Source organism: Triturus cristatus, chromosome 9, assembly GCF_964204655.1.
Source record: "Triturus cristatus chromosome 9, aTriCri1.1, whole genome shotgun sequence".
In the NCBI taxonomy this organism is placed as follows: Eukaryota; Metazoa; Chordata; class Amphibia; order Caudata; family Salamandridae; genus Triturus; species Triturus cristatus.
Genome location: NC_140592.1, coordinates 572,846,575 through 572,861,501, shown reverse-complemented (window position 1 = coordinate 572,861,501; position 14,927 = coordinate 572,846,575). Strand labels below are relative to the sequence as shown.

The following is a 14,927-nucleotide window of genomic DNA, read 5'->3' as shown; positions in this document are numbered from 1 at the left end:
TGCAATGGGGAAAATGATTTGTGCCAGCTTTCTAGCACCAGGGCTTATAAAAACATATTTTATATGTACTTGCCTTATATCTACAGTAACCCCACCCCATGTGCAACTAGGGGAGACTTTAGGGGTTCTAAATCTGTAGAAATATTGCACATTCTCCTTTTACTGTGCTCCTACCATCAACCTCAAATTGAGCAGCACTTTAACACAATGTGGGGAGTGAAATGTGAAATTTCACTTGACCCAGGCATATAAAAACTCATTTTATAAGGGTATACCTTGTAGATAACTGACCCCCCACCCCTGGGATACCTAGGGGAGACCCTGGGGTCCCCAATAAGCATTGTAGGTTATACATTTTTAAGTGCCCCTACTGCCAAAGTCGAGTTTGGGCACAATTTACTTTTTAAAAGCAGTCCTGGCACCCAGGGCTGTTTTTAAACTGACCTCGGGCTTCAGCAGCGCACACATGCAAGTGCAGAAAAAGCTGCTGGCCTCTAAACTGCCATGCCCCAGGGTACTGGGGACTTCTAGGTAATTTCAATCCACTGCCCTATTATATACTAGGGGCTTATGGGGTAGGTCATGCCAATTACAGGGGGTACCCCACCGTACAATAGTGTACCCTAGTGTATGTTAGGTGTTTTAACTGTATTATAATGGGTTCCTTTCATCTCAGCACTGGCCCTGGGCCTGGTTAGGCAGAGCTCAGGGTCAGTCAAAATCAGTTACCACCAGCATCAGTCAGCAAAAAGTTGGGGGGTGCCCAGGGCACAGGATGACTTTGCAACATAGTCGAAGAACCATTGTCACACTTCGCCTTCTCCTCCTCGGTCGGCCGATCCGACAAGGCACGTGGGTGTTGCCAGTCCCGCGGCTCCAAGCACGGAGCCCGAAGGGTCAACTCAGAGCTTCCCTCACTTTCCGGGACCCGGAGCGACCCCCACCCAGCTTTGTATGTTCTACGAGGCGATGCATGCCATCTTCGGGTGGACCGACCCTGCCGGCGCATCTTCAGGCCCCGCGGACTCGGTTGGGGGCCTAGGTCTTCGCTGCTGGCAGCTCTGGCCCCGGCACCACAGGCCCCCCTTGGATCCAGGCCTGCATCCGGATCGGCGCGGGTTGATCTCATTACACCTCCACCGGCGCCGCTTCCGACGGCACCACTACTGTGCCCGATGCCGGTCAGCCCCCCAGCCGGCGTCGACCCCAGCATCCTTCCTGACGTGGACACGGAGCCGGACCGGCGTCGTCCGACGCCAGATACGGCGCATGGTGGGGTTTTCATGCCCCTGTTCACTCCTGGGGCCCTTTTCCAACAACAGTGGCACCCAGGGGACGATGAGGAGGACTGGGAGGGGTCAGGTGACCCTTTATCTGACCAGCTTGATACTGAGCAGGACTGGAGAGAGGAACTGGGGTAGCCAGTGGTCTTGACACTTCACCCGACCTTAGCATGTTGTCTCCTCCTACCGTGGCTATGGAGGAGGGAGTGTCATACACTGGTGTTGCGTAGGGCGGCCAAGGCTCTCAACCTCAAGCTTCCTATGGTGGCAGTCAGGACTAACCTCCTGTCTGAAGTGCTTCCATAAAATGAGGCCCTCACTGACGTCCTTTTGGGCACGCGTGGACAAGATGATAGCCCGACGCCACCGCCCGGCTCTGAGCGATCCCACTTTCCTCTCCCAACACCCCACCCCGGAGAGCTTGGTGGAACAAGCCTCCACCTCCAAGAGTGCCTTCTCTAACGCTCCACCGTAAAGGGAATCCAAGAAGCAGGACCATCATGGCAAGAAAATCTTTTCTTCCGCCAGCTAAGGACTGCGGTCCGTAAACACCGCATGTCTCTTGGGCCATTATTCGCACTCAGTGTGGTATACGGTGGCGCAAGTGCTGCCTCAGTGTCCGGAGGAGGCCCGGTCAGTGCTCTCCCAGGCTGTCGCTGCCTGGAGGGATGCAGCTACGTTTACGATCTGTTGTGGGCTGGACACCGCCGACTCTCTGGGCAGGACCATTTCAACATCGGTAGCACTTTGCCGCTACGCCTGGATGAGGTCCACTGGCTTTTCAGGGGTTGTCCAGAACACCTTGATGGACATGCCCTTTGATGGCCGTCGCCTTTTTGGCGACAAAGCAGACAACGCCCTAGAGTGCTTCAAGGACTCATGGGCTATGGCCAAGTCCTTAGGCCTCTCCTCCCGCCACGCGCAGTCTGCTTTTCGCCCCCTTCGTGGCTACGGAAGGGGTGCCCCGCTACGTGATAACACATATCAACGTGGGGGGAGGTCTAAGGGAAGTTTTAACAAAACAATAGGTTGTGTTTCCCCTAAAGACAATTATCAAGACACTAGTACAACCTGGGTCTGTGGCTGAGCAAAGAAATTACACAAAATGGTCAAGGTAAAACCCCATTCTCATTGTGACGACTCTATAAGAGAGCACTTCCTTCAACAGGACCCATCAATCACTTAAGGTGGTTAATTGTTATTATCATCTGGGTCTGTGTACTCCAAACAGCAGGACCAGTTCATGAAGCAGTGATCTGGTCACTAGCATAGAAGGAGCAACAAAGGAAGATTATCACCTGATCTCTCACAAGTATTGTCTCGGATGAAGTCCTATCCATGAATCAAAGGTGAGAGATCCTAAAAGTCAGCAGTAAAATCATAATGGTGAGAATTAAAAATGGCTAAGGGTACTCAAAAGTTCTTTATTAGTAGAGGACCCCTGTCACGTTTAAAAAGCAAAATGGCAATATGGCATAAATTAATTTGACATTATGCTATTGTCCATAGCAAATACGGTCAACATGTTTCTGCCCTCAATCGATCAAAAGTATCTGGGCTTTCGTCAGGACCTATAATACTGCTGTGGTTTCTGTGTGAAAACGTGTAAACAAAGAATACAAAAAGTAGGGGTATATAGATAAACTATTCCTACCGCACCGGTCAGGTTAGAAGCAATCAAAACCGGATACCTGTGGAAAAAATGAAGAAGAAACAGAGACCCAATGTGTAAACAAACTCAACCAAAGGTCAAAAATTGATAAATGACCTAAAAGCCGCATTGACTAATGCTTAATGGCATTCAATACTGTTAATTTTTGAATTGCACTTACCCATAACAAGTGGGTACTGCCCTCACCTCAACCTGGTCTCGACTCAGGGAAAGGGGCCCCGCTCTAAAAAGGACAAAACAGTAGGAGAAAGAGAAAACAGGTTGCAACTGGTTGTACCTGAAAAACTCTCTTCTTAGAGGCGTGGTTTAAAGACATGAGAAATGCACCAACATAGCCCAATGAAAAGGCAGATATGGTCTAAGAAATTCACTATAGTAAAGAAATGTTTTAATATCTTAATGTTTCAAAGAAAGCTGTGCCACATGTGCCAAAGCAATTTCGTATTCACTATCATACTGGTTATATGGTGAACTATGCCAGTAGACGTGAAACATAGAGGCACAAACTACAAAGACTGATTAAGCAAGTACCAGATCTCTAAAAGGTTGTTAAAGTCGTGCCAAACGCACCGAATAGTCTGGTATACAAAGGAGGAAATGGTCAAGAGCACACACTAAGACCCTCCTACGATAGCGTATGCACAATAGAGACTATTACAATACGCCCTTGATCGCATAAAAGTCTAGCACCCACAGAATCAAAACGCAAGGGGCTGGGAAAAACTCACCTGTCCGTCGGTACCCCGGGGCGGTCTCTGAGTTAAGACCGGAGGTGCCGGCGGACGTGGCGGCGAAGTCTATTTATCCATGCTAAGACCCAAGACAGTGCAGGTGTGGCGGGCCGTATTAGGTGTCCGAAGAGATGCCTGTAATCGGACAACGCGCATGTGCAGAGGAGGGAGGGACGGAACGCTAGCTCACTCTCTCTCGCCAGCACCGCGCAAGTGCAGAATCTAACTACTACTCTGTACAGCACCCCAGTGACACGTCCTCATTCAAGTGCAGAACTGTTGCCCCAGAATAGAATGACAAAGAATAGCTAACAGTTAGATGAATATAACACTCAAAAGGTGTGTGATAGTGTTCGGAAATTGGTATTTTAAACCTCATAAGCATCTTGGGTGTCAGCAAACAATACTCTGTCAAGGACGGTAAATCGTGTGTTACGAGCCCCAACGGACCTACGGGGGGAATCACACATCTCAAGGTGTGATGGAATCCCATCTATAGTAACCAACATTCGGCATGTTCTGATGTCACCTATGTGGTATAATGGCCAAACCACATCCTTAATCTGATGCGAGCACAAAACGACATATAGGGGAATCGCATATCACAAGGTGTAACGGTATTTCATCTATAATAGCCATCAATCGGTGTGTTACAATATCACCTATATAGCCACATCATTAGTGGCCCAAGATGTGGAAAGGTAAAACATTATAGCAACAGCCAAGGAATCTCATCATTCAGACCCTCAGTATCCGAGTGCAGTCTGTGCACCCATCTCTGCTCTCTGAGGAGAAGAAACTTTTGGATGTCAGTAATATGAGATGGAATATATGGTTGTTCTAGAATCACCCACTGCAACTCATTCTCTTTGTGACCCACTGATATAAAGTGATTAGTGAGCTTAGTAGCACTCTTCTTGCATCGGATTGTGCTCTTGTGCTCCGATATTCTCACCTTGACCTTTCGTGATGTCATGCCCACATAGTTCTTATTGCAGGGGCATTTAATTAGGTAGATCACTCGCTCACTATTGCAGTTCGTATGTGTCTTGAGGGACCAAGGCCTATTCGTCCCTATCTCTACCTCAGTAGTATGTCGAGTTTGGGGACATACTGAACAGTTCCCACATGGGAAGTGACCTACAACTGGTGGAAGGCCCCAAAGAGGAGTTGCTACTTGATTTTTCATTACCCTTGGGCGTGTGTGCACCAGTCGGTCTTTCAAATTAGAGCTCCTTTTAAAGGCAAAAAGAGGAGGGGGTAAAGAACTACCCTCTATTTTGAGAAACCTCCAGTTCTTCAGGATGCTCTTCTTGAGTGCATTAGAGTAGTTGCAAAAAGTGTTGACACAGGTGATTCTTTTGTTCTCTTTAATGGGACTCTGTGTCCTTTTCTCGAGCAGAGCTTCTCTGTGGTTGTTCCTGGCTCTCTTCATGGATGTTTTTATGATTTTCATGGGATACTGCCTCTCCTGCAATTGTGTAGACAAAAGAGAAGCGTGTTCACGATATTTGGACACCTCCGAGCAATTTCGACGAATACGAAGAAATTGTCCAAAAGGGAGGTTCTCCCTGAGGGCTCTGGGGTGATAGCTCTGAAAATGCAAGAGGGAGTTTCGTGCCATTGGCTTTCTGTAGAGTTCAGTGCTGAGGGTACCATTGTTTGGGCCAATCCGTAGATCTAAAAAGGATATGCTTTCCCTCGAAAAATCACAGGTGAATTTAAGAAACCTGTTCTGGTTATTCAGCCAGATGTGGAAATCCTTGATCGTCTCGATGGGACCCCTCCAGATGACAAAAATATCATCAATATAACGTTTCCAGGTCAAAATGTGACCTAGAAAGGGATTAGTGTCGGAGAGGATCTCAGTCTGTTCGATCTGGTGGACGTACAGATTCGCTAAAGATGGTGCGAAAATGCTCCCCATGGAAGTCCCCGAGACTTGTAAAAAGAGATCTTCCTCAAATTTGAAAAAATTCTCTTTCATGGCTATGGTTGCACATGTCATGATAAAGTCCACTGGTGTAGGGCTCTGCAGGGAGGCACCTTCCAGGAGCATTCTGACAGTGGATAAAGTCTCATCTTGAGGAATGCATGTGTATAATGACTCGACGTCAAAACTCACTAGAAGGTCTTGGGTGACATCAAATGGCATCCCATCCAGGATGCGTAGCAAATCTTTTGTGTCTTCAACAAAAGAGGGCATATTTCTCACCAGAGGTTTCAAGAAGAAATCTACAAATGTAGATAAGGGTTCAAGAACAGACCCTATCCCCGAAATTATGGGTCTGCCAGGAGGGGGAAAAACCCCCTTATGTATTTTGGGTAATACATAAAAATACGGGATGATAGGATATGCTGTGTAAAGGAACTGTGCCTCATGATCAGTGATCCAGCCTTGTTCCCGAGCCTCATCTGTCAAGTTCTTAATGGTCACCAGAAGTCTCTTGGTGGGATCCAACTTGATGCGATGATAGAAACTCGTATTGTTTAGTTGTCTCCTGCATTCTGATTGATATGCCTCCGCATCCATAATCACTGTCGCTCCCCCTTTGTCAGCAGGCTTTATGATAATAGATTTGTCATCTGCTAACGATCGGATGGCAGAATGTTCACTTTTAGATAGGTTGGAAAAGTAACGATGTTCATTTTGAAAAATGGTTTCAGCATCTCTGAGAACTGCCCTCTCAAAGGTTAGTATTTCTGGAGGGACCATATGAACTGGTGGAGTAAAGGTCGATTTAGGTCGTAAACCAGTGTTAGAACTGTCCTCTTGAGTATCTTCAAGTGGTTTGTCTTTAAAGAAAGCCCGTAATCTGACTTTCCTAAAGAAACCAGCAAGTTCTTGTCTGGTCTGAAAAGGGTCACCCTTGTAAGTGGGAACATACCCTAGTCCTTTTTCAAGGACTGAGGTCTCGTCTTTGTTGAGTATCCGTTTACTCAGATTCACAATCAGGCTGTCGTGTTGCTGGGACCTGCCACTGGAGGATCTTTCAGATTGCTCCGTGTTCGGGATGATGGCGGGCTCCAATGAACATTGGGCTGTGCTGATCTTCTCCGCCCTCTGGAGCGGCGTTGGCCCTGCCCTAAAAAAGGCTGTTGTTGGAAATTGTCGTGGTGAAAAGGACCCTGGAAGCCAGGATGAGGGAAGAAAGGTTGTGGATAATTAAAGGGACCAGGCGGCCACCATTGTGGTTGTTGTGGACCCCCATAGAAATTACCTCTTCTCTGGCCTCGCTTGTTCCAATTCCGACCTCTGGATGAAAAATTACCACCATGATCCGAATCTGAGGAATCATTTTCACTCCCTGAGGTCGAATAGTTTGAGCCGGGTCTCCTTCCTTGTTGGTTAAACACCGGAGGAGTGTAGGAATCACTGGTGTAGGGATAGATCTTGGTCATGGAGAACTTAGCCAAATCCTTCTTGAATTTGGCTATTTTACTTGCCAGTATAGTATCCCTAAATTCCTTAGTAGTTTTGTCTGTCTCTTTGGACTGTTTGTTAAAGCTGGAGGTGACTAAAACTGATTTGATCTGGGACTCAAGGAGTTGGATCTCAACTAAGATGTTGTCTGCAATTCTCTTGGCTGTTGTTATAATCAAGATGAGCCAGTCACGCGTGCAGCGCCAAGCCACCAAGGACCAATCTTTCAGGAAACCCTTGTCATCCAGAAATAGCCTCGGGGCATTAGTTACTATTAAACCTGTAGGTGCACAATCAGACCGCAAATACTCGGTCATAATAGCCCCATGGACTTGGGTGCGTGCATGTGTACGTTTAAGGAAAAGCACTCTATTCCAGTCCTCATCTTTTGTAGTGATAGTATTGGGTGGTAAGTCTATAATGCTAGGTGTCTGCAAAATGTCTAACGCTACTGCGTCATCAAACGATAGACCTTGTCTCTCAGACATCGTGAAAATTTTAATCAGTGAAGTACGAAAGTTTGGTTTTACAAAGAGAAAAAGAAGCCCATATGCCGAACACTGAGGGCTACAAGATGCATTCTCAGAAGAAAAACCAGCAGAAAGAGCGTGTCGATTCCCAAATTTTCGGATTCGACAAAAACAAAAACCAGACCTACGGCGAATGCCGTTCTAACTGTGATAACACATATCAACGTGGGGGGAGGTCTAAGGGAAGTTTTAACAAAACAATAGACCAGCAGGTTGTGTTTCCCCTAAAGACAATTATCAAGACACTAGTACAACCTGGGTCTGTGGCTGAGCAAAGAAATTACACAAAATGGTCAAGGTAAAACCCCATTCTCATTGTGACGACTCTATAAGAGAGCACTTCCTTCAACAGGACCCATCAATCACTTAAGGTGGTTAATTGTTATTACCATCTGGGTCTGTGTACTCCAAACAGCAGGACCAGTTCATGAAGCAGTGATCTGGTCACTAGCATAGAAGGAGCAACAAAGGAAGATTATCACCTGATCTCTCACAAGTATTGTCTCGGATGAAGTCCTATCCATGAATCAAAGGTGAGAGATCCTAAAAGACAGCAGTAAAATCATAATGGTGAGAATTAAAAATGGCTAAGGGTACTCAAAAGTTCTTTATTAGTAGAGGACCCCTGTCACGTTTAAAAAGCAAAATGGCAATATGGCATAAATTAATTTGACATTATGCTATTGTCCATAGCAAATACGGTCAACATGTTTCTGCCCTCAATCGATCAAAAGTATCTGGGCTTTCGTCAGGACCTATAATACTGCTGTGGTTTCTGTGTGAAAATGTGTAAACAAAGAATACAAAAAGTAGGGGTATATAGATAAACTATTCCTACCGCACCGGTCAGGTTAGAAGCAATCAAAACCGGATACCTGTGGAAAAAATGAAGAAGAAACAGAGACCCAATGTGTAAACAAACTCAACCAAAGGTCAAAAATTGATAAATGACCTAAAAGCCGCATTGACTAATGCTTAATGGCATTCAATACTGTTAATTTTTGAATTGCACTTACCCATAACAAGTGGGTACTGCCCTCACCTCAACCTGGTCTCGACTCAGGGAAAGGGGCCCCGCTCTAAAAAGGACAAAACAGTAGGAGAAAGAGAAAACAGGTTGCAACTGGTTGTACCTGAAAAACTCTCCTCTTAGAGGCGTGGTTTAAAGACATGAGAAATGCACCAACATAGCCCAATGAAAAGGCAGATATGGTCTAAGAAATTCACTATAGTAAAGAAATGTTTTAATATCTTAATGTTTCAAAGAAAGCTGTGCCACATGTGCCAAAGCAATTTCGTATTCACTATCATACTGGTTATATGGTGAACTATGCCAGTAGACGTGAAACATAGAGGCACAAACTACAAAGACTGATTAAGCAAGTACCAGATCTCTAAAAGGTTGTTAAAGTCGTGCCAAACGCACCGAATAGTCTGGTATACAAAGGAGGGAATGGTCAAGAGCACACACTAAGACCTTCCTACGATAGCGTATGCACAATAGAGACTATTACAATACGCCCTTGATCGCATAAAAGTCTAGCACCCACAGAATCAAAACGCAAGGGGCTGGGAAAAACTCACCTGTCCGTCGGTACCCCGGGGCGGTCTTTGAGTTAAGACCGGAGGTGCCGGCGGACGTGGCGGCGAAGTCTATTTATCCATACTAAGACCCAAGACAGTGCAGGTGTGGCTGTCCGTATTAGGTGTCCGAAGAGATGCCTGTAATCGGACAACGTGCATGTGCAGAGGAGGGAGGGACGGAACGCTAGCTCACTCTCTCTCGCCAGCACCGCGCAAGTGCAGAATCTAACTACTACTCTGTACAGCACCCCAGTGACACGTCCTCATTCAAGTGCAGAACTGTTGCCCCAGAATAGAATGACAAAGAATAGCTAACAGTTAGATGAATATAACACTCAAAAGGTGTGTGATAGTGTTCGGAAATTGGTATTTTAAACCTCATAAGCATCTTGGGTGTCAGCAAACAATACTCTGTCAAGGACGGTAAATCGTGTGTTACGAGCCCCAACGGACCTACGGGGGGAATCACACATCTCAAGGTGTGATGGAATCCCATCTATAGTAACCAACATTCGGCATGTTCTGATGTCACCTATGTGGTATAATGGCCAAACCACATCCTTAATCTGATGCGAGCACAAAACGACATATAGGGGAATCGCATATCACAAGGTGTAACGGTATTTCATCTATAATAGCCATCAATCGGTGTGTTACAATATCACCTATATAGCCACATCATTAGTGGCCCAAGATGTGGATAGGTAAAATATTATAGCAACAGCCAAGGAATCTCATCATTCAGACCCTCAGTATCCGAGTGCAGTCTGTGCACCCATCTCTGCTCTCTGAGGAGAAGAAACTTTTGGATGTCAGTAATATGAGATGGAATATATGGTTGTTCTAGAATCACCCACTGCAACTCATTCTCTTTGTGACCCACTGATATAAAGTGATTAGTGAGCTTAGTAGCACTCTTCTTGCATCGGATTGTGCTCTTGTGCTCCGATATTCTCACCTTGACCTTTCGTGATGTCATGCCCACATAGTTCTTATTGCAGGGGCATTTAATTAGGTAGATCACTCGCTCACTATTGCAGTTCGTATGTGTCTTGAGGGACCAAGGTCTATTCGTCCCTATCTCTACCTCAGTAGTATGTCGAGTTTGGGGACATACTGAACAGTTCCCACATGGGAAGTGACCTACAACTGGTGGAAGGCCCCAAAGAGGAGTTGCTACTTGATTTTTCATTACCCTTGGGCGTGTGTGCACCAGTCGGTCTTTCAAATTAGAGCTCCTTTTAAAGGCAAAAAGAGGAGGGGGTAAAGAACTACCCTCTATTTTGAGAAACCTCCAGTTCTTCAGGATGCTCTTCTTGAGTGCATTAGAGTAGTTGCAAAAAGTGTTGACACAGGTGATTCTTTTGTTCTCTTTAATGGGACTCTGTGTCCTTTTCTCGAGCAGAGCTTCTCTGTGGTTGTTCCTGGCTCTCTTCATGGATGTTTTTATGATTTTCATGGGATACTGCCTCTCCTGCAATTGTGTAGACAAAAGAGAAGCGTGTTCACGATATTTGGACACCTCCGAGCAATTTCGACGAATACGAAGAAATTGTCCAAAAAGGGAGGTTCTCCCTGAGGGCTCTGGGGTGATAGCTCTGAAAATGCAAGAGGGAGTTTCGTGCCATTGGCTTTCTGTAGAGTTCAGTGCTGAGGGTACCATTGTTTGGGCCAATCCGTAGATCTAAAAAGGATATGCTTTCCCTCGAAAAATCACAGGTGAATTTAAGAAACCTGTTCTGGTTATTCAGCCAGATGTGGAAATCCTTGATTGTCTCGATGGGACCCCTCCAGATGACAAAAATATCATCAATATAACGTTTCCAGGTCAAAATGTGACCTAGAAACGGATTCGTGTCGGAGAGGATCTCAGTCTGTTCGATCTGGTGGACGTACAGATTCGCTAAAGATGGTGCGAAAATGCTCCCCATGGAAGTCCCCGAGACTTGTAAAAAGAGATCTTCCTCAAATTTGAAAAAATTCTCTTTCATGGCTATGGTTGCACATGTCATGATAAAGTCCACTGGTGTAGGGCTCTGCAGGGAGGCACCTTCCAGGAGCATTCTGACAGTGGATAAAGTCTCATCTTGGGGAATGCATGTGTATAATGACTCAACGTCAAAACTCACTAGACCCAGTGTCTTGATAAAGTGCCCCGCTACGTCCCACACAGGGCCACAGGCTGCAGCAAGTTAACCAACCTTCGCGCTGCCGGGGATGTGGAAACAACCAGAGAGAGTCCGGGGGCCAGCGGGCAGGCCAGTCCACCAACCCCCCTCTGCAGCAGCCTCCAAACCCTCCTAGTCTGACCTTTCAGGCCCATCAAACGCCAGTGGGCAGAAGGATTCACCATCAACTCCCCCTCTGGCGCACCATCACTTCGGACAAGTGGGTTTTGAAAATAGTCCGAAGGGGCTACTCCCTTCCCTTTGAGACTACTCCTCCAGCCATGCCACCGCGATACCACCGCATGTCGGAGGATCATCTGGCCCTTCTCCAGCAGGAAGTTAAAGCTCTCTTGGCCAAGGGAGCCATCGAGCGAGTTCCTGTCCCAGAAGTAGGTCGTGGTTTTTACTCCCACTACTTCTGGTTCCCAAGAAGGACAAGGGCCTGCGTCCTATCTTGGACCTCAGGGATGTCAATTGCTTCCTCCGGAAGGAGAAGTAAAAAATGTTGACGCTTGCTCAGGTCTTGTCTTCCCTCGATCCGCAAGACTGGATGGTAGCATTGGACTTGCAGAACGCTTATTTTCACATCTCCGTCCTGCCGGCCCACCGGCGTTACCTGTGCTTCATAGTAGGCCACAAGCACTTTCAGTTCACCGTGCTCGCCTTTGGCCTTACCAGCGCCCCTCAGGTGTTCACGAAAGTGATGGCGGTGGTCGCAGCTCATCTGCACAGATCAGGGGTTTCAGTCTTCCCCTATCTCGACGACTGACTGTTGAAGGTAGGCTCGCCCCTGGGAGTCGTCTCCCACCTCCAGACTATGGCCGACCTTCTGCATTTGCTCGGGTTCTCCATGAATGTGCCGAAGTCACACCCGATTTCCTCTCAGAAGCTCCTCCTCATCGGAGCGGTTCTGGACACAAGGCAGTTTCGGGTCTATCCTCCCGAACAGCGAGTCTGAGATATTCGGGCTATGATTCTGATCTTTCAGCCTCTGTCCCGGGTTTCGGTCAGAATTACCCTGAGGCTGCTGGGCCTCATGGCCTCCTGCATCCTGCTGATCGATCATGCCAGGTGGCATATGCGGGCTCTGCAGTGGGACCTGAAGTACCAGTAGGCGCAGCATCAGGGGAATCTGTTTGAATGCGTCCAGATCTCGGAGGGCGCTGCTCGACAACTGCAGTGGTGGCTTACGAACCAGGATTGGGTCAATGGCAGATACCTCTCCCTTCCCCAGCCAGACCACACTGTGGTGACGGATGCCTCCCTTCTGGGATGGGACGGCCACATGGGAGAGGTGGAGATCAGAGGTCTCTGGTCTCCAGCGGAGTCCGAGCTTCACATCAACCTTCTGGAGCTCCGGGCGATTTGTTGTGCAATGAGGCATTCCTTCCCTCTGTCCGGGGAAGAGTAGTGCAGGTGTTCACGGACAACACCACCGCCATGTGGTATTGCAACAAACAGGGCGGGGTGGGGTCGTGGACCCTATGTCAGGAGGCCCTTCACCTCTGGACATGGCTGGAACATCAAGGCATTTCCTTGGTGGTTCAACACCTGGCAGGTTCTCTGAACGCCAGGGCGGACAAACTCAGCTGCAGGTTCATGATGGATCACGAATGGCGTCTTCACTCGGAGGTGGTGCAAGGTCTCTTTCGACAGTGGGGAGAGCCTTGGTTATACCTATTTGCCACCGAAGAGAACGCGCAATTTCAGCACTTCTGCGCGTTGGAATTTCAAAGGCGGCAGTCGCTCGGCGACACTTTTCCTCGCGAGTGGAGTTGCGGTCTATTGTACTCCTTTTCGCCTATACCACTTCTGCCCAGAGTGCTGAATAAGATCAGGTGCCACTGGACCCAAGTCATTCTTTTAGCTCTGGATTGGGCTCGAAGAGTCTGGTATCACGAGCTGCTCAACATGGCCATCGATCCTCCGATCCGACTGCCTCTTCGGGAGGATCTTCTGTCGCAGCAGCAGGGAACGGTCCTCCACCCGAACCTGTCCAGTCTCCACCTCCTTGCGTGGAGATTGAGCAGCGGCAGTTGACGACTGCCTCCTGAAGTTTGTGATGTAATCTTGGCAGCCAGGCATCCCTCCACAAAGACCGTATATGCCTGCAGGTGGAAAAAATTTGTGACATGGTGCACGGCAAAGGCTGTGGATCCCCTTTATGCCCCTCTTTCGGAAGTACTCTTGTTCCTTCTCTCTTTAGCCCAGCAGGGCTCTGCTCTGGGCACTATCAAGGGCTACCTTTCTGCCATGTCTGCTTTCCTTCGGCTGCCAGATCAGCCTTCTCTTTTCAAGTCCCCGGTAGTTAACCGTTTCTTGAAAGGCTTAACGCATCTTTTTCCTCCAATTCCATTCGTTATGCCTCAGTGGGACTTGAATCTTGTGCTAACTTATTTAATGTGCGCTCCCTTGGTGAGCAAAAGAATGATGGATTTAACCCAGATCTCTTGACTGGGGTGAATGTTTTGATTTGTTCTGCATTCCGTCCATCAATTGTGTGTCTTTTGCTCCCTTTGAGCTGCTTCATAACTGTCCCTTACGCCTCTTAAAACTGCTTTCCTGGTAGCCATCACTTCCGCTAGATGAGTGAGTGAGTTCCAGGCTCTTTCTTCCAAAACTCCTTTCTTGTCTGTTCATCCGGACAAGGTGGTTCTCAGGAACCCGTCCATCCTTTCTTCCTAAGGTGGTCTCTGCCGTCCACATTGGGCAGACCTTCTTTCCGCCTCCTCATCCTTCGAAAGAGGAAGAGAGGCTCCACCATCTGGACCCAAAGTGTGTGCTCTCCTATCTGGATCGCACAAAACAGTTCTGGGTGGATGATCAACTTTTTGTTGGCTACGTGAGTGCATAGAAGGGTCGGGCCGTACACAAACGCACCATTTCTCGATGTTATGTATTAAGGCTTGTTGCTCTCTGGCTTAAAAAGAGCCTCCAGTCGAGCTACGCGCTCACTCCACCAGGACGACGGTAGCCACTACTGCCTTGGGAAGAGGAGTGCCTCTGAATGACATCTGTCAGGCGGCAACGTGGGCATCGCTGCACACGTTCACAAAACACTACTGCCTGGACAGCCAAGTCCGGAGAGGCGGCTTCTTTGGCCGTTCTGTTCTCCAGGATTTTCTGGTGTGATCTTGGTTCGCAGACCCACCACCGGGGTTGGTATTGCTGGGGTATCTATTACAAGGTAAGGAATCTATAACTAACATGTTTCTTTCAGATGCACAAGTTACTTACCTTCGGTAATGATATATCTGTAAGAAACATTAGTTAGTTATAGATTCCTTACCGCCCCACCCATCCTCCCCATTCTGCGAACTGATTTCTAGGGTTAAGGATATCCTTTCAGGGCCCTAGTTTTGTGCACCATTGGCCACTGTCTTGCATGGCTCTGCGTTTCTGGCGTGGAAAGTCGTGTACAGAACTGACGTCAGCGCGCGACGAACGCGGACCCGACCAACGCCACCTTCCGATGCGCAGAGGTACTGCTGACGGAAAATCTTTTCGGATCCAGTCTGACGCCTGGGGGTAATTC

The 14,927-nt window shown here is 47.7% G+C and overlaps 1 protein-coding gene and 1 long non-coding RNA gene across 2 annotated transcripts in view; one reads left to right on the top strand and one right to left on the bottom strand.

Moving 5' to 3' along the window:
• LOC146798333 (uncharacterized) overlaps window positions 1-14,927 on the top strand; it is a 227,190-nt gene that overhangs the window by 57,897 nt on the left and 154,366 nt on the right. The window lies entirely within an intron of this gene.
• Window positions 5,057-14,927, bottom strand: part of LOC146798334 (uncharacterized) — a 37,348-nt gene continuing 27,477 nt past the window's right edge. The window contains exons 3-6 of the mRNA XM_085627513.1: window positions 10,500-10,698; window positions 6,908-7,390; window positions 5,733-6,815; window positions 5,057-5,157 (exon numbers count right to left, since the gene is read on the bottom strand). Coding sequence (XP_085483639.1) covers window positions 5,057-5,157; window positions 5,733-6,815; window positions 6,908-7,390; window positions 10,500-10,698 — 1,866 coding nt within the window. The remainder of the gene's footprint in view (window positions 5,158-5,732; window positions 6,816-6,907; window positions 7,391-10,499; window positions 10,699-14,927) is intronic.